Raw genomic sequence first — 23,281 nt, 5'->3', positions numbered from 1 at the left:
TAAATTGTACTTTTATCTGCTTATAACTACATTACAGTGTGTTATAAACCATTTATTAATGTGGTAATAATAGTGTTTATATTCTGCTTATAAATATTATATTTGAAAGCAGAAAACCTTTTGCTGACATTTACTTGATGTTGTTCTCACCTCACACACCTGCTCCGAGTGTTTCTGAATAAATCTGCTGTAACTCGTCTGTGATTGAGTTTCTTTTGCTTTTAGCCACATTAGCTGAACAATGTAAGGTCTGAGGCTGTTAGCACGCTAACATGCTAACATGTTGATGTTTAGCAGGTATAATGTTTACCATGTTTATTGTTTGGTTTAGTGTGTTAGCATGCTAACATGCTAATATGTTGATGTTTAGCAGGTATGATGTTTACCATGTTCATTGTTTGGTTTCGTGTGTTAGCATGCCAACATTTGCTAAAAAGTACAGCTGAGGCTGATGGGAATGTTTTCAGTTGGAGGTATTTAGTCATATATTAAAATATTGGACAAAATAAAACTCATGATGAATATATAGAGATATTTCAGTCTGGACCAAAGTGGTGGACTGTAAACATCACCATCATTGCCAGCTAGCAGGGCTAAACACCACAGAAGAAGAGGACAGAGTTTCAGTCTGTCTGGACTTTTCTCCTTTTCTTTGTCTCTCCTCAGTTTCAGCCTTCAGTCGGTGTGTCGACAGCCTTTCAGAAGAGTCTTTACAGTATATTTTTATTCCCAGAGACAGGAAGTGTTTCTCGGTGGATGGAGTTATTCTCAGAAGGTCTACATTCCTGCGTCTGAATTGTCTTCAAGGCCACAATGGAGCCTGAAGTCCAAACTAACAAGAAGTGTTTTTCCTCTCAGCAGCAGCTCAAAGGTACAAGGACTGAAGAGTAATCAACATCTTTCCCATCTGATGGTGGAAGATAAGATGACGGAGAAGTTTGTTTTCTGCTTTAAACAATTTTAATTATAAAAACACCAAAACTAGAATGTGTAATATTCAAAATGTGGTTATAAAATCAGACTGGTATAACTTCATTATCTGATTTTTGATTCAGCTTGTAACCTTTAAAAGAAAAGTACAGCAAAAACTGATTTAAAGGTATAAAATCATCACCTTCCTAAAATAAATTCAGGTTTCTCAGAAAACACAAAATAATCATCATGGTGTGCATGAACCCCTAGCTGCCACATGCACAACAGGCTACTATAATACCAGTCAAATGATGTTATGATTACTAATATAATGTTCAAGTGAGATTCTCATTAAATAAAAACACAGAAGCAAAGAGGATCCTTATTTGTAATTTTTTAGTTGTACACATAATTTCTAGCTGTTAGATTATAATACGGTATTCAAATCTTTCTTAATTAGATCATGTAATGTGGAGAAAATGAGACAAAAACTGTAAATGAAATATTGTTTAAAAGGCAGAAAAGAGTTAACAGAAAGCCTTTCAGTCTTTGCTAAATGCTAGCTCCATGGACTTAGCTGTTTTACTGACTAAACAGACTGAATAACTACGCGATATGATGATTTAGTCACACTCTTGACATAGGCCATTATTTTAGGAAGGTGACGATATGTAACTTTATGTCTAAAAACGACTGGACCTGTTATGTATTTCGTTGAGTCGTGTACTGACATCAATGTTCAAACCCAGAGAAATCTGTGATTTTACTCCATGGATGTATAAAGAGAACTGGATACGGCGTCGGAGGCGGGGCCTCGTTCATTCTTATGAAAGTTGCTCAGTGGCGCATGAAGCAAAAATAAAAAAATCAACTTCCCGGTATGAAAGTACCCGGATCTTCCACATTGTGCGGCCCATAGAGCGAGCGCACTAGTGACTTTCGCCGGCCGAGTCGGCTGCTTCCGGTTTAACCCTCCGGCTAACTTCAATGGTGATAAAACAATTCAATCATGCGGCTCTTCGAGGCTTCTGAAATGTGATCAGACTGAACGGATTTAATTCTGATAGCGAGACGAGTCATTTCACGGGCAGAAAAACGTATCCGCTGATTTACAGACGTTTCTTTCACAATGTAAGTCTGTGGGGAAAAGTCTTTTTGGGTCAGTGTGCATCACGTGACGTTGTAATTACACGGTTTGAACGCTATGTCAAATTAGCTTCAAAGCCTGGCGCACTTCCTGTATCCAGGTCTCTTTATACATCCATGTTTTAATCAAGGTAACGGTCCTGTTGTATCCCCTCTGCGTCAGCGTTGTCATAAATGTACTTTTTATCCAGTTTTAAGCTTTACAATAAAATTTTTAGACTTTTTTTTTTTAACTATATCTTTTAACTGGATGAAGGATTTTAGTCATTGGACGTCTGGATCTTAAGTTGAAATATGTTTTTTTCGCCCACAGATATTTGTTTAGCAACACTAAAAACTGCAACTTCCTGTTAAATCAGCACCGATCATCTACCTGAACCTCCGTGTTTGCTGCCGGCGTATCAGTCAGCAGATTGTCGGGATGCAGGTGGTCACTTTTTATGTTTTATATGAAGCTGAGAGACGTCAAAAATATTTAAAAAGAAAAGAAAAAACCAATTAGTGAGTGTTTGAGTTTGTCCTCAGCAGTGGTACTGTACCAGATGCTGGTGTTATTATTGGACTATCACATGTTATGTCATAGATCGATACAGAAAACAACTCTCCCGCTGTGTTTCCATTACATGCGGGACTTTAAACCTCTTTGTTCTTCTCCTGACTGTTTGTCCTCAAAAGTAACAGAATAAACGTCTGTAATAATAAGATTATTCTACTGTTTAGCTGCAGGTGAAGACATCATCATCATCGAGGGAATCGTGTATTAAGCGCCGGTGTGTGTGTGTGTGAATGCGTGTGTGTGATGTGAATGGTAGTATTTATAGTGTGTGTGCGAGGGCTGGAGGTGGAAGGGCCGAGCCAATATTCTTCCTGCCCGGGGCTTCGAATATTGAGTTCCCTTCTCGCTAGCAAGTGCAGCTATAAATATCTGCTGCACTTGGAAACACTAATGACACACACACACACACACACACACAAACACCTAAACACAACCCTGCATCAGTCAGACTGTACGTTTTCAGTGATATTGTTTTTACTATCGGATATTTCTGATGATATTTCTTTTTGTTTCAGAGTCACAGATGCGCAAAAAAACATCCGAATTTGTTATAATCACAATTCGCTGAATGACGACAAGTTTTTCTGTCCTTAGATTATGAATCTTTCCTTCAAATTAATAGTTTATGTGCTTTAAATACCACATCAGTCTCTTCCAGGATGCAGAAAATACAGATTTTCTTGGGAGTAAAATTAATTACAAGAAGAAAGAACTCGCAACAAACCACATGTGAAATAACAAAAAGACAAAAACAGTAAAGCAATCCTGCTGAATAAAAGTAATTAATAATAATAATAATAAGTTTATTTAGTATAGCACCTTTCACAGAAATGAAATTCACAAAGTGCTTCACAGGAATAAGAGTTGAAAATAAGACCATAAAAACAAACATAGAGTTCAAATGAACACATGACATCAAACGCACCAATCAGACGACTCAAGACGACACAAAAGCCAATTTAAAAAGATGGATCGTCAGTAGTTTTTTTAATTAAGTTGCTTTGCCAAATGATGAAATGTAAATGTAAAATGGTAATTATTTACTGCAGAGACGCTGTAATAAAATATTGGTCATAATCTTTGTGAGTCAACGAGCTACGACGGAGATAGAAAAACATAAATGAAAGCAGAGACTCGTCACACAAACTTCTTTTTCATTTCACCTCCATCGTGTTTCATGGACGTAATAAGGAGAATATTTTCCCAGTCTGACTGTCCCTCCACCAGATGCCTTCAGGTGTCAGACTGGTCTGAGTGGGACAGATAAGAGAGGTTGCAGATTATATTAAAGGATCACTGCATCGACTCTCGTTTTTCTCGTTTTTTTTAGTTTACATGCAGCTTTAATATGCAGCCGCTCACGTCTTTATCAACAGTGATATATAAAGAAGTTTGATTTGTTCATGTGAGTTCTGGGATGGTTTGTGCATGTTTAAAGGTTATATTTTCTGGTTTTCTGTTTGCTCTGATTCCCTCCTGTGCTCCCCGTGTCTCCTCCAGCCAAACAGCTCCCAGCCTGCCGCCTGGTCCTTGTTGTTGTTTCATTGGTTCAGTTTGTATTGAAGTCCTGGTTCTCAGTTCAGTCTTGTTGGATCCTTTGTTCAGTCTGCTGTGTTTGTTCTGCGTTGATCAGTTCAGTTCAGTTCAGTTTTTCTTTGCTTGCATCAGTGCCTGCTGTCTCCTGCACTGATGAAATGTCAAACCAGCCGCTGTATTCTGTGTTGAGGGTCGTAGCAGCAGTCTCATGTCAGAGTTCAGCGTCCTGTTGTCATTAGTGTCCGAAGCTCCAAATCGGTCTCACAGTGAGATTTAAGACACGAACAAAGATTTCATCACATTTCTCTTCTGATTCTCAACTTTCATCTCAGACAACCAAAAATCACACAGATGAACGAGGCCTGAAGTGGCCGTCGCTCCAACATACACTGTTATATGTTACTGTAACTGGAACAGGATGAATGAGTTCATTAAAAAGGCTTCTGTAACTGGTTTGACTACTGGTTTCTTGCTCTATAATAACGTCATCCTCTGGCCACTAGAGGACGCTGTAACGTGAATGTAAACATATATTTTCTCTTATTTGCATTTTACGAGTTTGTCTAAATGTTTTTTTGCTTTTCTGACACGTTTTGTCTTCATCGTCTCGTGTTAACAGGACGCCCACACAGAAGACAGAGACTCTGCTCTCAGTGGACCAGCCTGAATAAACAGAAGTTGAATGAATGAATATACATTTATACACAGTCTGACCTTCATTGATGCTCTCCATTTATCTGTTTTGCTTGTTCTCGTCTTGTAGAGGACGTCAAACACATTCAGTCAGTTTGAAGGAAGCGACAAAGACTTTTCCCTGTAACGTCTGTTTCTTCCTGATGTGCTGATGTGTGTTGAGTCAACAGCTTTTTATGACGTTTTTATGGGAAAAAAAGGCAGTTTTATCCTGTAGAATATGTTCAAGGCCTCCCAAAACCAGAAGACCTGAAGTATATCCACATACCTTCAGAATAAAACCTTCTTAAATCCAAGTTGTCCCAAGTTCCTCTCAGGCTCTGTGTGTTTATATGTTTTAAGAGAATGACATTTCTATATATATTTAGGGTTAAGACCTCCATTTCTGAATCTAAAGCTACATCTTCTGAGATCTTTGTGTTCATGTTGGTGCGCGCACACACACACACACACACACACACACACACACACACACACACACACACACACGTGCTCTTCGCTTGTGTCTGAACAGTTTACAAACTAGTCAGCGGAGACGTTACACAACCTGTAAAGCCTCTTTTCCTTCATTCAACCTGCAGACTTCGGAGGTCACAGACTGCATCGACAGCTCTCTGTCAGGATTGGATGAGAAACCCAAACAGATCTCAGTCTGTTTCCTGCGAGTCAACATCAGCGGTGACGAGTGTGAGGTGAACAGAAAAACCCCGACATGACAACAGTAACTGTACATGTTGTTTTATTTCAGCTCTTTGTGATGAGAGATCTGATTAATCGCCTTCTTGTTTCTATGACTCTAAATAGGTCTTGGCTCGCCGCGTTGAGTCTTAAGAGGTACCAGGAGGTCAACTCTCTGACTGAGCTCATTCAGCCCAGCTTTGGTTATGTAAATAATAATTTCAACCATGTAATGGTAAAAGACCGTTGCAAGTGCACACACACACGCTCACATCGGGATTACATGACCACGTCGTCGTCATTGTTTTCAGCACGATATAAAGGAAACTGACCCACAAAACAAGAGCTTCTGTGTAATTCAGGTCCTGAGGTATCAACTGTCCAAATGACCTCCTGAGCATGAATTAAAGACAAATCCCGTGTGTTCAGGAGGAAAATCCAATTTCCTCTTCTGGAAGTTTCACAGTAGATCTATTGTGGCTGAGACGCTGATGAATGATTGATGGAAAAACACTTATACATATACATACATATATATACACTGTATTTATTGGGACCAGCGTTAGCTTAAAGCTAATTTACATCTGCAGTCCCTTACAGTTAAAACATATAACAGCATAATAACAGTACAAAGCAAAGACACACAGGACACATTATACATAATACAAAGCTACACACAACAGCACATCACACACACCATCAAAGTCAACTAGAATATAAATCCATCCATCACCATGTTTATTGTTATAAAGGACATGACATCAAAAAACACAAATTTACAGTTTTTTATTTTTGTCTGCTTACAGTAAAACAGACCAATCAGGGGAAAGATGCATAAACTTAGTTTAATACTAGTCTCGGTCTGTTGCATAAATATTAAGACTGGTTTAATCTGAAGTAGGAAAGTTAGCTAAGCCTGAGGTGAGAGCTTTGTTGCTATGGCAACAGTCTGTTGGCAACAGACGGTTAGAAGACACAGAGACGGAGGTATATTGATCGTTTTTTCCAACAAAAAAAGGACGAGAGAGGAGAAAAATTTCGCTGCTCCGTGCTGAAGGAAAAGGAAGAGAGAGAGTCTTCAGGAACAGAAACAACCCGTTAGAGAGATACAATGATCACAAACTGGAGAAACTATCCTGCTGGCTGGAAAACTTTAAACCCTGCAACAGCTACGAGGAGTTTCCTGAACTCTGTGGGTGAAGCTGTCGGACTTCACAAATCCAGGGATTGTCTGCAGGGTCTCCACTGAGCTCAGCAAGATGCTTCCTTTATTGCCGTAGCAGGATTTCCAAATGTGGTTGGAACAAATAATGGTACACATGTAAGGCTGCAGGCCCCTTCTGTGGATGAGCATCTACATGTCAACAGAAAGGGATACAGCAGCATAAATGTTCAAGCAATATGTGACGCCGAACTGTGGCTTGCTGAGCAGGATCAACCCACGACTCCAGGATCCTGCAGCCAGCAGGGACTTATTCTCCTGGGTGACTCTGATGATCCCCTCAAACCCTGGTTCCCTGCTCCTAAACCCAACACATCACAGTGAGGAAATGTACGACCATGCTCACTACAAAACCAGAGATACAGCTGAGCGCATCGTTGGAGTACTGAAGAGGAGGCTCCATTGCCTCCATGGAGATCTTCAGATGTCACCAGCGAGGGATTGCAAATCCATCTGTGCCTGTGTGTCCGTTCATAACATGGTGAGGTCCCAACCAATTCATGTGTTTGGTAGCTGCATCATGATTGAAGAAGTTAATCGAGTGTTCTAGTGAGAAGGATCCTGAGCCTGATGAGCCTGATCATTTACAGCAAGGACGCAGAGAGCTGGAGATGCAGCAAGGAGCCGGTCGCTACGTCCATGTACATACGTATACGTATACGCCTACACACACACACACACTAGCAACAAACACGTTAATCAGTGACTGACAGATTTTACTGATTGATGTTACAATGTTACTATGTGACAAAAAAACACGACAGACGTGACGAAGATGCAACGGAGACGTGAAGATGGAAGAGAGACGTCACATGACAGAGAAGTGATCTAAGTCTGCTGTTATATCATATAAACATTCACTAGAGCAACAGCTGTGGATTCATCCGCCACTGAAAATAGTCCCCAACAAAAAAACACAAACATGAAACTATATGAACCAATGAGCCGACTTCATCCTTCACGGTTAATTATTTATATCCATGTTATTAGACGTCATTGTTGAAGATTTATTTTGTATGTAAAAGAGTCAAATATTAATCAATTTATTAAAAAAATCAGAGCAACTTTAGATCAGAGGATATTTTATCAGCTGGAATGATGAATGTTTGGGACGAACTGTAAACTCATGAGTCAGGTTCTGTTTGGCCCGGTCACCGCTCTGCAGGCGCGGCGAAGCCCTGTCCTACTTTCAGCCTCTCAGAGGTCGTCACAACATCGCCGTGCTTTAGCAACCGCTGTTGCTAAGGAAGTTTTAATGAGAGTGAGGCTGATAGGAGTTCGTCAAAGCTCCCCTCATCTCTTCCTCTTCTCCTCCTTCTGTCCTCTCCCCTCCTTTCATTTATTCTCCTCTTCCTCTCCTCTTCCTCCCCCCTCCTCTCCTATCTCCTCCTCCTTTCTAGCAGGATTTGTTTTTCTCTCAGTTTGGAGCACATGAGGTTCAATGTGACCGGCCTGCAAAGGGGGAGGAGGAGGGGAGGGGAGGAGAGCAGGAGACGGAGGCCTCTCATTGGACAAAAGTAGGTCAAGCCGGCCCACTCATGTGACCCAGCATTCCTCTCTGCAGTGTGTGTGTGCGTGTGTGTGTGTGTGTGTGAGGTTTATTATAATTATCAGGACTTTTTTGCAGTTTAAAGTGAGTTTGGAATCATCATCATGTTAAAAAATAATGAAAATAAAACCACAATAAAAACACTCATAACCTGATATGATGAATGAAATATTATGCAGAAAGGACACATCAGTTTAACGTATTAATGGAAAATTAACTATTTATCAGATTAAATGTTTCATCAAGTAGTATTTAGCTGCCTTTAGTGGGTTGAGGTCATTTTCCACTGAGTTTAAGGATCGTAGCAACACGTCAGAGTTTATATTCTGCACTTTAGACAAACTGAACTCTCGTCGGGTCTTTTATAGGCTGATCTTGACCTGGCTTGTAGGAAATAAGTTCATATTGGATGATTCTGCATTTCAACATTCAGTACAGATGAAGTAATGTCTCCTTGAGATGTAATGAAGTGTACTGTGGTCCAACTTTCATGCAGGAGACTTGAGTTTGTATTTGTTTAAATATTATTAATAACAATGATAATAATAATAAGTATTTGTAGCATCTTTCATGTAAAGATGCAGCTCACAATGTCAAAGTTTGGCCAAAAACTAAAATGAAAATAAACAATAAGGTTAAAAAATGTTTGATCGTAATACAATAAAACATTAAAAATGATACCAGTAAAGTGACCACAAATTAAAATATTAACTGCAGCTGTGAACCTAATCTTAAAGAGCTGCCATGTGCAGATATTATAGGACGCAAGAGTCTGACCTCCGACTCCTGTCCAGGCCTCTGGACGTGCGTCTCGGCATTTGGGGTCAAAGTTCAGTTTGGTTGATCTTTGTAAGTTAAACCGGAGCAGAGCGCCTCGCTGTGGTCCACACCTTCTCTCTCTCTCCTCTGGAAATAAAGGCTCCGCTTTACGCAACGTCACGTTTCTGCTTTAAGGCACCTTCACGCTGTGATTCTGGGCTGTCTGACATGAAAGTTGACAGATTCTGTATGAGAGAAACGTGGTGATCAAAACGATGCTACTAGATCTCACCGTCAGACTCGTCCACCTAACGGACGATTTGGAGTTTTAGAGACAGAGTCAGAAATTTAGGACCAAGTTTTAGTTGCAGTGCAGTTTTTAGAATAAACACAAAAACCAAAACGATGGAGGTGAAATGAGAGAGAAGGTTTTGTGACTTTGCTGATGACGTGTCGTGAAAAAACACTAATGTGACTCCGAATATACAAAAATGGAAATATTTCAACTTTTTAAAACATTTCTGTGCAGCTGATACACTTTTATTGAGTGTTTGATCCACATTTATTCAAAAAAATTCAAAAACCACCATTCAAAAACACTGTTTTCTTCACATTTAATATCTCCATAAACAAACAGCGTGAAAAGAATAAACTCTCTCTGCTGTCTGAGAGCTTCACTCTGGATTAACGACACGTTTATTAATGACTGACGAGGTGTTGATGAATGATCTGTGGTTGGTAAAGAGGCTAATTATGAAAGGTCAGAATATGAACATGTAAGGGTTAAATATGTGTGTGAACAGCAGAGAGAGAGAGAGAGAGAGAGAGAGAGAGAGAGAGGCAGGAGGGGTGTGGAGGCAGAGAGGCGGGTTCTCGGTTTGACGTCAGCAGTCCCGGTGATCGGTCTGTCCGCGTCCTGCAGCCTGCAGCCCGGTCACTGCACGTCCCGGTTTATTCCAGCTCACCGCTTTTAATCTGGGGCTTTTTTATTCTGTTTTATTCTACATTCATCCATGTGAGCTGCACAGGCGAGGACAGCCACCGCAACAGCTGATTTCCTTTTTTTTTTAAATACATATATTAATATATATTTTCTGTTTTTTTTTTTTTCTTTTTTCTTTTTTTGGTCTATTTTTGTGTGTGTTGATTTTTGTTTGATTGGACTCTCAATGCAAGGAGGCGCCATGGAGAAGATGTCCAGACATCACATCCCGTTAAATCCAAGTTTTCTGCCTCCAGCGACGCACGGAGTGTTGAAGTCTCTTCTGGAAAACCCGATGAAGCTGCCGCTGCATCATGAAGGTGAAGTTATCTGCGTTTTAAAGCTGCCAATACAGTCCTGTAACTGCTCATTTATTAGGCTGTGATTTAAAGTCGTGTTAAATACGCGCAGTGAGGAATCTGAGAGCTGTCAGAGCTCCAGACATTAAACCTGGACTGTGGTTGTTTAACTCTTCAGCTTCAGGCGAAAAACTTTTCATACCAGCATGTGTTGAGTTTCCTGCTTTGAGCAGTGGGAATGTTGAACGGTGATAAACACTTCTAGCTACAGATGAGCAGTCATGTGATGTGTGTGACATTCATATGTGAACATGTGTTAAGTGTGTGTGTGTGTGTGTGAAGCAGAAGCAGCATCAGGGGTGCAGTCAGGATTTTAGAAATACTGAGGTGCAAATACCCCACCACCGCCCCCCCCAGCAAAACCCCTCCCACCCAACACAGGTTTAAAAAACCAGCACAAATATATCATTGATTCATCCTTTAGTCTAAGATAAATGTCTAAGATGAGTTGTTTTGTCCAACAGTCCAAAACCCAAAGATAGTTTATATTTATCACATTAGATGAAGAAAAGCATAAAATATTCACACTTGTGAAGCTGGATCGAGAGCATTTTAGGTGTTTTTTTTCCTTAAAAAATGATTTCAAACAATCAGTTATCAAAATAGTTTTCTGTCAATCAAAAACTCATCGTTGAAGCTTTTCTCCACACTTCTTTACATGTATAACAACCTGCTGGAGAGTAATAACTCCCTTTTATTACCGTTTATTTTTATATGGAATAAAAATGTGACTGTTTTTCTTCTAAAAATGGTCAAATTTTATAACCTGACATATCAGATGGTTTGTTACACAGAACCATCGTCCTTAGAAACTGTCTGTCACCGTTTTCTCTTGCGAGGCAGCTGGATTCACAAGATCACGCGAGAATCCTTACAGGACGCTGATTGGTCGGAAACATCGGCGGCTCTTAATTTGAAATCTGACAACATGGATCTCATGATCTTGTGAATCGAGCTGCCTCGCAAACTGACAAATTGTAGGTTTTAGTCTGAAAAGTATCAGAATTCACAAATATGAATGAGGGTGTGACCTTGGTGACCTCAATCAAAAACAGGATTTAAATACAGTCGCCCCCCCCAAAACTAAAAGTTTTTAAGGTTTAAAAGATCCTCTGGCAGCCTTTTCTTGTCACAGCTTATGGCCTCATTGTGGACATGAATTGTGATCATTTTGACTAATTTTAAGGACTTTATTAGAGGTGAAAGAATCTCACAATACTAAAAAAAGACAAAAGTAATTGCTGAAATTGTGAGAAAGTGTGCAGCTCTTTGGTAATTTACTCTGAAGTCTCTGTAGCATGATGATATCTTGACGATGCCGTAGCACAGATTCACTGTAAACAGTCAGCTTTGTGATACGCTGCACCGTGTTTGTTGGGAGCAGGTGGCCAAATCTTACATATTGCGCTGTGGAGATTTCTTCTTAACAAATACAGTCGTGTTATCATGCAGTGTTTCTCAGTGTGTATACCCAGAAACCGAACACACATGCATTTCCCTCCTCATAAAACACTGTTTTTGTCCACCCCATAAAAATACATTCAGGGGGCCAAATATTAGAAACACTTTAGAATTTAATGCACTCCAATAGACCATCAGCACCCACTACAACCTCAATAACAAAAACTGAGAATGTATGTAAAGTAGAATTTATGGCAGAGCTGTTGTATTGGATTGCATTAGATTGCACAGGTGTTGCTCATAAAGTGCTCGTTTAGTAAATGACAAAAAAACTGAAGAAGAAAAAGAGTTTTGATATTTGAGTCTGTACCGACTGAATCTCTTTCTCCGTCCTGCTGTGCAGCTTTCAATAAGGAGCAGGAGAAGGAGAAGAACCTGGAGGAGGAGCGCAGCACCCCCCAGTCAGCCTTTCTGGGCCCCACACTGTGGGACAAGACCCTGCCCTACGACGGAGACACCTTCCAGCTGGAGTACATGGACCTGGAAGAGTTCCTGTCCGAGAACGGCATCCCCTCCAGCCCCGCCCAGCACCAACCACACGCTCCGCCACGCCAGCCGCCAATCATGCCAGCAGCCCCGCCCACGTCAGCACCCTCGGTGATGGACCTCAGCAACCACGCCTCCACCTCTGTACACACGAGCGTCGTCTCACCGAACTGTCTGCACAGCAGCCCGGCAAGAGCAGGTGAGTCAAACACACCAACGCCTCCCACCTCCATCTTAAACTGACTTTCATGTTTTAGCTCCAGTTCGAGACTCATGCTTCAGTTTAACCCCATTTAGTAAATAATCTAACCATTTCTTGAACCACACTGCTATATTTGATAACTTTACTGTTGAGCGCAGTTGTTGTTTTCCATTTTTTCCTCTTTGGGGCAAATAAATAAATAATCTCAGACTTGGTGTCATTCAGTTGGAGAATCTTACCAACCATTCAATATCAGGTATTCTTAAGAAAGTCCTTTAGAGTTGTTTATTTAAGTTTAATATGTACTTAAAGCAGAGTGTCATCAGCATAGCAGTGAACAGAAATTTATTGATAGAAAGAACGGGACCTAGGATTAATCTTTGAGGAATCTTGCAGGAGATGTCAAGTATAGATGATCAGATATTGCCCAGATTGACTGAAAATGATTGAGTGTTGGTAAAGGAAGAGGAAGGGCAGGTAAGGGTTGTACCATTAACATCAACTATATTGTGAAAGCAAGTAACCAGAACATGTTAAGAGTCTTTAAATGACACTGGTGAATCTATTTTAGCTGCAGATAAAGCAGATAATCATCAGCAAAGCAGTGAAAGTATTGAGAAACGAACAGGACCTAGGACGGATCCTTGAGGAACCTCACTAAAGATTGCTCGTATGGAGGATGAGAAATTGCCCAAATTGACTTGAAAGATCTATCACTAAGATAAGAAGTGAACCAGTCTAAGGTTAGATTGTGTTATTAACACCACACATTTACGCCAACAAAACAATTTAAATACAATTAAATAATAAAACAAAACTAAATAGAGAAATAACTGATACAGACAAGGTTATTTAGGGTGATGATAATGTAACATTATTGATTTATTTGATGTCCACTGTAAAAATTGCTTGAAACAGCAAATTTTAAGCTTGTTTGTTCTTTAAAATGTCAAAATTGTTCTTGCAGCCCAAGTTAACACATTTAAATTGCTTGTTTGAAAACCCAAAGATATTCAGTATACTATCATAAAAGTCTAAGAAAAACAGCATTTTGGGGTTATTTTTCTGTCCATTGACTAATCAACTAATTGTTTAATTTACTAATCATTTCAGCTCTGTTTTCAAGAGACTGTTAATAGACTTTAATGCCACACAGAAATGAGTGGAATCCGATGGATGTCTGGAGTTAAAAGAAAAACACATCAATAGATCTAAAAGTCTACAACATGCAAAACAAAGACTACATTTCTCACTCAACAATAGAAGAAGCCACCAGCATAACTCTGAGCAACTGGTTTCCAGTTTCCTTTCTGCTACCAGTCTTGAAAAACAAAAGGAAAGTCATTTGTCTTGTTCAGGATGAGTCGTAGCTGCAGTAGGAGGACAGTCTGTCAGCGGCTTTTGTCTTCTTGAGTGAACAGCAGAGACGGATGAGCAGAAAACAGGCAGTCAGGAGGCGTTCAGGGCTGCAGAGGAGATTTGATCTCTGTGTAGTAAAACCAATCAAGTGCTGAAATATCTCAATCGACCGGCCGTTTAATTTGCAATCAAGCAGCAGGAATCAGTTAAAATGACTTTGAGATGAAACTGTTCGTTGATTAAAATTCTACATCAGTTACTTTTATAGCTTTAAATAACACTGTAGTCATGTCCTCAGTATTTCTTCTGGGAATTTATGGGTTTCAACAACATTCACTTTCTTGCAAAGAGTTAGAGGAAAAGATGACATTTATCTGTCTGCCATGTATAAAGCTACAGCCAGCAGCAGGTTAGCTTAGCTTAGTTTAGCTTAGCTTAGCGTAAAGAGTGGAAAAGGGAGGAAGAGCTAGCACACAAAGCTCACTAAGTTATATCTTTTTTGTAGCATGTGTACGAAAACCAGAGTGTTAAAACAACAAAAACTAGATCTTGGCAGAGCGCACTGACTTCAAGAAGTCTTGTTGTCAAGGTGAGGTTGCCAGGCAACCAGCCAAGAAGAGTTTGGACAACATATAAAAACTTTGGTAGCGCATTATTTTACTGGCTGGTGATTTCAGAGTGATTTACCAATAATTTCCAAGAAATTTCCTGGAAAAATCTCTGTAATTTGGGATTAACTGTAGAGAAAATAGAGACAGTGTTCAGCCGGTACACTTAATTCCAAGTATTTGCTTGCATAATCCGGAGTCTTCTAGTCAGCCATCGTTCGGGTAATTAATCAGTCATCATGACCTCAAGCTGGACGTGAAACGACAACCGATGTGACAGAAAATAAACCCAAATCTGAAGAGTCAGAGCAACAAAATCAGGGTTAAAATTAGAGCTGCGACAATTAGTTGATTAATTGATTAGTTGCCAACTATTGAATTAATCACCAACTATTAATAAACTATAATTATACTAATCATTTAAGTCATTTTTTAAGAAAGAATTTCCAAAGCCTCTTAAATGTGAATATCTTCTGGTTTCTTTAGTCTCTATGACAGTAAACTGAAGGCTCATTACTTGATGTCATGATCCAGAAACAGATCAGTTCATATTAGGTGTAAATGGAGCCGATGTGATTGGTTTCAGTAGTGAAACGTCTCACCAGGCCCTCGATCACCTGGCTGTCAGGTGACTCTTTGATAAAATAAATCTTTTCGGTGAACGTGCGTGCAGAAGCTTCACCGAAACTAAGCAACAGCTCTTAACTCTGCTGAGCGAAGAGTGCAAAGTTCAAATCCTCGAATCCTCATCGTGACCAGAAGGGGCGAGGGGAGAGGAAAACGGTGCAAAGGTGAGATGAGCTCAGGTGTGTTTGGTGAAGCGACCTCTCGGAGTAGTGACACTCGCTCCGCGCCGCGAGGAAAACGTGTACAGATGACGGGGAGTGAGAGAAAGTGTGAGATTCAACACCTCGACAGACATCCTGGCTTCTTAGAGAGAGTGTGTGTGTGTGTGTGTGTGTGTTTGAAGGTGAGGAACTTTAGGCTTTAACTCTTAGACTCGCTCCGTGTTCCTCATGAAAACAAGCCGTCCTCTCACAGCATGCGGAGACATGTGACTCACTGGTGTGTGTGTGTGTGTGTGTGTGTGTCTCTGTGTGCGTGCCTGTCCCTGCATGAGATCAGTGTTTTAAAGAACATAGTGTTCCCTGCAGAAGTAGGTCAGGGGGCGGCAACCCTCACATCAACACACACACACACACACACACACGCACACAAGTTTCCAGCTCTGTGTTTACACTCACATTAACTAATAATCTCTCTCTCTCTCTCTCTCTCACACACACACACACACACAGACACACTAAAGCTAAAATGCATGAGTCAGTCTGGGATACTCCTCCTGGCTCAGAGTTCACTTCGTGTCTTTAGGACGACAGCGGATTTCAGAATTAGCTGCAGGACGTCAACTGATGTCTGTTTTTCAAAAAGTGAGGCTGATATTTTAAAGATTCCCTCCGGATACGTTTTAAAACATATAAAAACACTTTTCTTGAATAATAATTTGTGTGTGAATCTGCGTCTGAATTTTCCTCTTCACTGTTAAGCTCATTCTCAGTGTTAGTGAACAGCAGCTGCATACTGGACCACGATTGGCTCCAAACTAGTTGTGATGTCACAAATCCTGCTCGTAGGTTCGTCCAGCTGTTAAACTGGAGCTCAGAGAAACTTTCCTCTTTCTGCAGATGAATGAAAAAACAAACAAACATCCGACTGAAGGAACAAGAAGAAGACACTCATGTGTCTGAGTGAAGGTGATGATGAGTCTCATTTAATGCAGGATTAACAGGTTGCAGAGAAACACGTCCTCATAAAGGTTCTGTGATGTTGAGATTAAAGGTTAGAAATGTTGACACACATATTTATAAGTACATCTATTTATACTATTATTTATTTTTCAGCCTGCAGAGGAAAATTTAATCATTCAGGACCCGAAAAACTCCAGTTTTCATTATTAATGTGAAGACATCAACACTTGTACTAAAGTAAAGTTGGTTTTCACCTGTAATCGAGTCGTTCACTACTGATTTTGACTTCATTAAAAGGATTCAAACACGTCTTCCATCAAAGGTCATGACATCAAAGTGCAGCTTCAGCTTCAGTAATCTGCTCCTCTGGTGTCTAAATATAGCAGAGTAATCTACAGCATAATCTGGCATATTTGTATTCCCACACGGCCTTGTGACTGTCCAGCAGATAAGGAGGCAGGAACAACCAGGGTTACCCAGAGTTTACCAGATAGTGAAAAACAAACGGACAGAGTGACAGAGAGAGCGAGAGACAGAGAGAGAGAGAGAGAGAGAGAGAGAGGAGGGGGGGGGGGGGGGGGGGGACTTATAAAAACACAAACATCCTCATCCTGCTCGTTAGGTGGAGTCGCTGCTCAACCTGAAATGTTTCCTCCTCCTGTTCACTCGTTCATCTAAGAGTGTGAAATCTCTTCTGATATTTTATATGTTGGTGAAACATTTAATCTGCTCCCAAATATGATGAAAAGAAACTCAGATTATTATTGTTTTAGAATCTCAAACTATCCTGTTTAAAAGTTAAAAAAACACATCCATCAATACATCTTAACGCTCAGGAATGAAAATGTTTGTTTAATCCCAACAGAAATGTAAAAATGAGTTACATGCTGGTGCTGTTTATAGATGAACGCAGGCATGTAAAAGAATCTCACTGTTTGCCAAGAAATATGTCCAAGAGATCCCATAAAAACAGTTATAATTGAAAATATAGTCATCATATGTCATTAAATACAGATTATAATCTACTAAACTTAACTTTTCAGTGAAATTTACTCCAGTTCTTACAGACAGCTCTTTACTATCAGCTGCTCTAACAAGCAACTTTGGAAAAACCAGCAAATAAAAGTCACAAGCCTCCATGAAATGACATTTAACTCCTATAAATCTCCATCAAAGCTCCTGTTAGCTACAGTACAGCCTCCTCGCTGAGTTCCACTTTTACAGCATCATGTGTTATATATATGTACATGATATTTGTATGAAATGATGCGTTTCTTCTGATTACAACGACAGAAATCAGGAGTTTGATGATGGTTTTAATGAGCAGCTCCGTACAAACAGAAGCTACGTTTTAAGACACAAACATCTCTGCTTTCACCGGCGGAGGAAACGTCTTCCCTTCGCTCTGACGCTGCAAAAACAGAGGCGCGAAACACACAAACGAGTCGCTGGATTCGTCTGTAGAGCAGGTTGTCAGATACAGACGCTGGTCTTGGTTTTGGTTTCTGTGCAGACGTGATGTTACCAGACCTGAAGACCTCACTGTGACCTCAGGAAGCTGCACACAGTCACTACACCAACAACAAACAGTTCCAGCATGCAACTCCCTGAGATCGATAAAAAGATTTCAGTGGATGGAGGGCGAAACAGAGGAGAAATGTTTTTAAGTTTAGCCGGCTTGTAGCGCAGATTGTGCTAATATGAAGCTTCAGCGTCCAAATGAGTCAAATCAAGTAGATATCTTTCCCTTTAATCCTAAAACTGAACCCTCAAACAGCCCTCTGAAGGTCCGGCCCAAAATTAGGAACTTAATTAGTCCTCACAAAGATAGATATACATGAACACACACACACACACACACACACACACACACACACACACACCTGCCCCTGACCTCTGCAGGACCAGCTGGAGAGGAAAAACAAATATTCTCTTCCAGGAACTCGGAGGGGAGCCGGTCGCTGCTCTCGGTGCGGTCGGCCTTCGGTCACCTGCACTCGTGACTTCGCGGAGGCGTCGTGCAGAGCGTTCGGTTCATTGATCTTCAGATCTTCATTCAGACCCGATAAATGACGAAGGGACTCGTCAGACTGTCGGTTGTAAAACGAGTTCTCACATTAAAACATTAAAATATCATCTTAAAAACATCTTAACATACAATTAAATTAAAATGTGTTTTCTTTTTTAAAGAAATGTTTGTTTATTACAATATTATTATTATTATTATGTCAAATCTCTGGAGGTCCTGCCAAGAAAGTACAAATAAAGCTCAAAGATTAGAAATGACAAGTAAAAACACGACATAACTGAGCCAAATTCAAGTTTTTTTAGTTTAACTTTTTAAGTTGAAATTAAAACGTATAACATAATTCAAATTAAGTCCAAATAATGATTTTTTAAAGTAAGAGTCAAAACTATCTTTTGTAAGTCAAAATAAGTCAAAATTATTATTTTTTAAGTAAAAATAATGATTTTTAAGTCACAATAAGTAGAAATTATGACCTATTATGTCATAAAACATTAAATAATGAGATACAAAGTCAAAAGTCTGACGTAGGAATTGGAGTTTTAAGTCTAAAATTAAAATTTTAGTCAAAGTTTGAAAGTCAAATTTGAACCTTTTAATTTGAAATTTCAAGTTGAAATGTGCAAGTCAAAGTTAAAATTAAAACTTCATCAAATTATAATTTCCTAAGTCAAAATGAGTCCAAATTATGAGTAATTCAAAATTATTACTTTCTAAGTTGAATTATGAGACAACTCAATAATTTTAACTTACATTAATTTATTTATTTTTTTGGTCATAATTTTTTTTTTTCCGGGCACAAGTTGGCTTCCATACACCGTTCTCACCATCCGCAGCTACTGAGAGTCACAGACGTTTGATACAGTCAGTAAAATGTCTTTAAAGTCGTACAGTTGCAGTCAAACAGACACATTTCTTCTTCATGTGTATCGCTGTTACATCACAGAGGAACCTGAAACTGAAACACTGAGACGTTTATTAAAGATTTAATTGAAAACCGGTTCTGACAGTTGGAGTCATGAGTTAATTAAGACACCCACAGTCAGCGTTACATCACGCCTGACTGTCATTACAGATGCTGAATATAACTGAAACTGGAGTTTTATAGCGTTGGACATGATTTCAGGTGATTCTTGTCGAGCAGTTAGTTTAACTCAGACTCAGACAAACAATATATATTATTATTTATAATATAATATAATGTGATAAAAGAATAACTGATGGTGGAAATATATGTACAGAAAAATATCAGCTCTGCAAAAAGAGAAATGTCTGATATCACAGCTCTCCTTTCATCCCTTACATATGACATGCATTCCCATTTTTCATATTTTCACAATCTGCCCACGGTTTCCGTCTCCTCTGATTGACTCGTTACAGCCCACTCAACGAGCCGCAGCAGAGAGAGAGGAGATGGAGAGTCCATTAGCGGGTCAGGGCTGAAATCCCAACGAGAACATTAAACTCACTTAAAGCCTTTTCGAGCGAGCTGTCAAACAGGAAACGGGAGTCACATTTTCATGGTTAAATAGTTTCACTTCAGTGTCACACAGAGCTGCTAAAAAAAACACTTTTAATTCACCAACTGCAGCTGGTTTAACATCAGGTCTGTCGCCACCTGCTGGCCGCAGCTCGTCACTACACACAGACATGAACTAACAGATCCTGCACAAAAAGTTAAATTACTCTTCAGAAATTCTTAGATCTCCTTCTTCTCCATCAATCAGAAAAACAGAATCTATGAATATGTAAATATTTTATCGAATGCTGAACTCTTAGTTTAAATGACATTACGTGTTCTTGGTCTTTTATTCTCTTTTACTGAATTTGTTTTCTACTTTTTTATCTTCCCTGTTGCTCCTCTCTTGTTGTTGTTGTGTGTAACTCCTATTTTTGTTCTTGTTCATTTATATAAAGCATCCTTGAGCGCCTTTTAAAAGTGCTGTATAAATGAAATGTATTATTATTATTATTATTATTTTTCAGTATTATTCAGCTCTAGCTCAAATGTCACAGTGAAGGAAGGAGACAGTAATCGTTAGCTGCTGCCTTTAATGACAGGAACATTATTTATTGTTGGATCTCTCATGTCTGACGTCCGTTAGTGTCGTTACAACCGTAAAACATCAAACTGGAACCCGACATGATCGTCTGATTTTATTTTGGCGTGCACAGACCGTCCTCACTCCGATGTTTTTGTTCTTCCAGGTCTCCCGACCTCCAGAAACACCCCCAGCCCCATCGACCCAGACTCCATCCAGGTCCCCGTGGGATACGAGCCCGACCCGGCCGACCTGGCGCTGTCCAGCGTGCCGGGCCAGGAGATGTTCGACCCGCGTAAACGCAAGTTCTCGGCCGAGGAGCTGAAACCTCAGCCGATGATCAAGAAAGCTCGCAAAGTCTTCATCCCCGAAGACCTGAAGGTAATTTGGAGTTGGTTCTGATAAAAAAAAACACACCTGAAGCCAGTTTAACTCAATTAATCAATCAGTCAGTCATAAGAAAATCAATCAGTAACTATTTTGGATAATTAATTGATGATTTAAGTCATTTATCAAACACATTTCCAGCTTCTCAGGATGGAGAATTTGCTGCTTTTTCTTCTCTTACAGTAAGATATTTGTCAGAAAAAACAGATGAAATAAAGATTAATTTAAAATAAAATCAAAGGAGGGAAAGTAGAAAGCCTCCAAACTGTAAAAACTGAAAACTAAAACCTTTAAACTGCAGTAGAGAACGTCGGTGTCGAGTTTTGATTGAACCATTAGTGCTGATTACAGTCGACTCGCCGCTCTCCTATTGGCCGGGTCCCGCTCCGGTGGGGCGTGTCCTTTAAGAGGCTTATATCAGCCTGAATGAAGGGAGCGGCGCTGTATGTGACGGCCGTGAGGTCAGGCTGAGAGGATTTGGCTTTTAATTTGTTGAAATAAAAAGTGATTCCGTGCGTGGCCGCGGTCCAGCGGTGAACGGCGGAAAGCTGATCATGAAAACAGCTCTGCATCGATGAGACACCGAGGCTGATAATTCACTAATGGTCACAGTCTCCTAGTAAAAAAAAACAACAACTCTGAACCTTCTCTACGGACACGAGAAGGTGTGACATGTTAAAGCTGCATTATGTGTTGTAGAGGGAGCAGTTGTGAAGCGTTTTTCTCAGGTATAAATGTCCATTTAATGATTTCCTCAACGTCTCTCAACCACAGGAGTCTCCTGCATAATATAAACACACTATAGGTTCATGTTCTGACTGTGAATTAGTACCTTAAAAACACTTTGTTGCTGCAGTTGGGTTGCTGAACTCATCTAAAATTCACCTAAAATATGAAAGTGAACTGATGTTTTATCACGTTTATGTTTTATCAAGGCTAATCTTTAGCTCCAGCTCACTGGTTGGATGTTTTTTACCAAAATGCATCATGGGAGTTGTAGTTGACTTCTCTCTTTTTGTTGGGAAATACACCTACTCTTTTTATTTCTGAGAGTGAGATGACTAGATGGATATCAGTCTCATGTCTGTGTGTTAAAACATCATTAGCCTAGCTTAGCATAAAGACTGGAAGCAGGGGGAAACAGCTAGCATCGGCTCTGCCCAAAAGTCAACACCTCTAAAGCTCACATCCTAACAAACACTTTGCACCTCTTCTATTTAATCTGAACACAAACAGAAATGTAAAACTATGACAGCCATCTTTTCATCTCACACTGAAAAGGAAAGAAGAAAATAATGTTTTCTTCATTTTTCCAAATTGACCTTGAAATGGTTCACAGGATAAGAAAGAAGACAAAAGATACCTCCGCAGCACAAAATAACATATTTTTTTCTGAATTTTCTATAATTGCTGCCTGTTTCTTGTTGATAAGTGGATAGTTTTAAATCTTCAGGCTTCTAAAAACAACTGAAAAGAAAAATCACTCTGTGGTGGAACTACTAACAACTCACTGACACATGCAACAAGCAGAGCTGCAACTAACGTTTATGTTCATTATCCATTAATCTGACGATTATTTTCTCAATTAATTGATTAGAAAATGGTGAAAAATTTCGATCACTGTTCCCCAAATCCCAACATGACGTCCTCAAATGTCTTGTTTTGTCCACAAACCAAAGATATTCAGTTTACTGTCATAAAAGACTAAAGAAACCAGAAAATATTCACATTGAAGAAGCTTGAATCAGAGAATTTGAGCTTTTTTTTTAAAATCTACTAGTTGTTGCAGCTCTAACAACATGTGATGAGTTGCTGCAAGTAACTGATGCATTAGAATATAAATATATAAATATAGAATTACGGCAGCTATTATAAATAAAGTTGAGTAAAGGAGAGTTGAATCAGTTGAATCAGGTTTTCTATGATTTTTTTGTAAAAACGAGGGTACGTATGTGCTTTTGTTGTTGCCTTTCTGGATTCTTCAGATCTTACGAATGAATCACAAAAATGGATTTGTCTTTCTTTGAAGTAATCCCTTTTCTTCTCCTCTCTTGTGTCCTTCGAGCAGGATGACAAATACTGGGCCAGGCGCAGGAAGAACAACATGGCGGCCAAGCGCTCTAGAGACGCACGGCGGCTGAAGGAGAACCAGATCGCCATCCGCGCCAGCTTCCTGGAGAAGGAGAACTCGGCTCTGAGGCAAGAGGTGGCCGACCTGAGGAAAGAGCTCGGACGTACCAAGAACGTCCTGGCAAAGTACGAGGCACAGCACGGGCCGCTGTGAGGACACACACACACATCACATATACATATATATATATACAGTATATATACATGCACACACAAACATACACACTGAAAAATGACGAGCCCGCCCCTTCCTGATCCACCAGCGACCCTCCGCTCACATCCGCAGCACAGAAACAGTCCTGACGGCTCGACTCACGGCAGGTAAAGAGTTTGCTGGAGGTTATATAACGGACCAATCAGATGATTACGTTCTGTTGAGTTAGAACGTAAACATGGAGAAAAAGTTCATGTCAAACATGAATATGCTTCTGCTGCTGCTG

At 39.9% G+C, this 23,281-nt stretch overlaps 1 protein-coding gene and 1 long non-coding RNA gene across 6 annotated transcripts; both read left to right on the top strand.

Moving 5' to 3' along the window:
• The first annotated feature begins 405 nt into the window (after nucleotides 1-405).
• Nucleotides 406-5,084, top strand: LOC121887130. The gene is made up of 3 exons (XR_006092916.1): nucleotides 406-871; nucleotides 2,372-2,485; nucleotides 4,770-5,084. It is a non-coding gene; the product is annotated as an uncharacterized LOC121887130 (long non-coding RNA).
• A 564-nt stretch (nucleotides 5,085-5,648) lies between these two features.
• hlfb (HLF transcription factor, PAR bZIP family member b) lies at nucleotides 5,649-23,246 on the top strand. 5 transcript variants are annotated; one of them, XM_042397714.1, is made up of 5 exons: nucleotides 5,649-5,677; nucleotides 10,228-10,353; nucleotides 12,197-12,538; nucleotides 20,491-20,705; nucleotides 22,777-23,246. In XM_042397714.1, exons 2-5 carry the CDS (start codon nucleotides 10,236-10,238, stop codon nucleotides 22,993-22,995), a joined length of 894 nt encoding a protein of 297 aa, XP_042253648.1. In that variant the 5' UTR covers nucleotides 5,649-5,677; nucleotides 10,228-10,235; the 3' UTR covers nucleotides 22,996-23,246. The 5 variants fall into 5 exon arrangements, with proteins under 5 accessions (XP_042253648.1, XP_042253646.1, XP_042253645.1 ...); XM_042397712.1 differs by lacking the exon at nucleotides 5,649-5,677 and adding an exon at nucleotides 6,599-7,224; XM_042397711.1 differs by lacking the exon at nucleotides 5,649-5,677 and adding an exon at nucleotides 8,130-8,260.
• Nucleotides 23,247-23,281: the final 35 nt, after the last annotated feature.

This window comes from Thunnus maccoyii, chromosome 20 (genome assembly GCF_910596095.1).
Source record: "Thunnus maccoyii chromosome 20, fThuMac1.1, whole genome shotgun sequence".
In the NCBI taxonomy this organism is placed as follows: Eukaryota; Metazoa; Chordata; class Actinopteri; order Scombriformes; family Scombridae; genus Thunnus; species Thunnus maccoyii.
This window is presented reverse-complemented; position numbering and strand designations above follow the sequence as displayed.

Bases quoted from the DNA above. Each gene is read 5' to 3' on its own strand.
- hlfb (XM_042397709.1), top strand. From the start codon at position 9,754: ATGACTGACGAGGTGTTGATGAATGATCTGTGGTTGGTAAAGAGGCTA. The intron at 9,812-10,227 runs GTCAGAATATGA...TCTCAATGCAAG, and splicing joins AAAGAGGCTAATTATGAAAG to GAGGCGCCATGGAGAAGATG. The intron at 20,706-22,776 runs GTAATTTGGAGT...GTGTCCTTCGAG, and splicing joins TCATCCCCGAAGACCTGAAG to CAGGATGACAAATACTGGGC.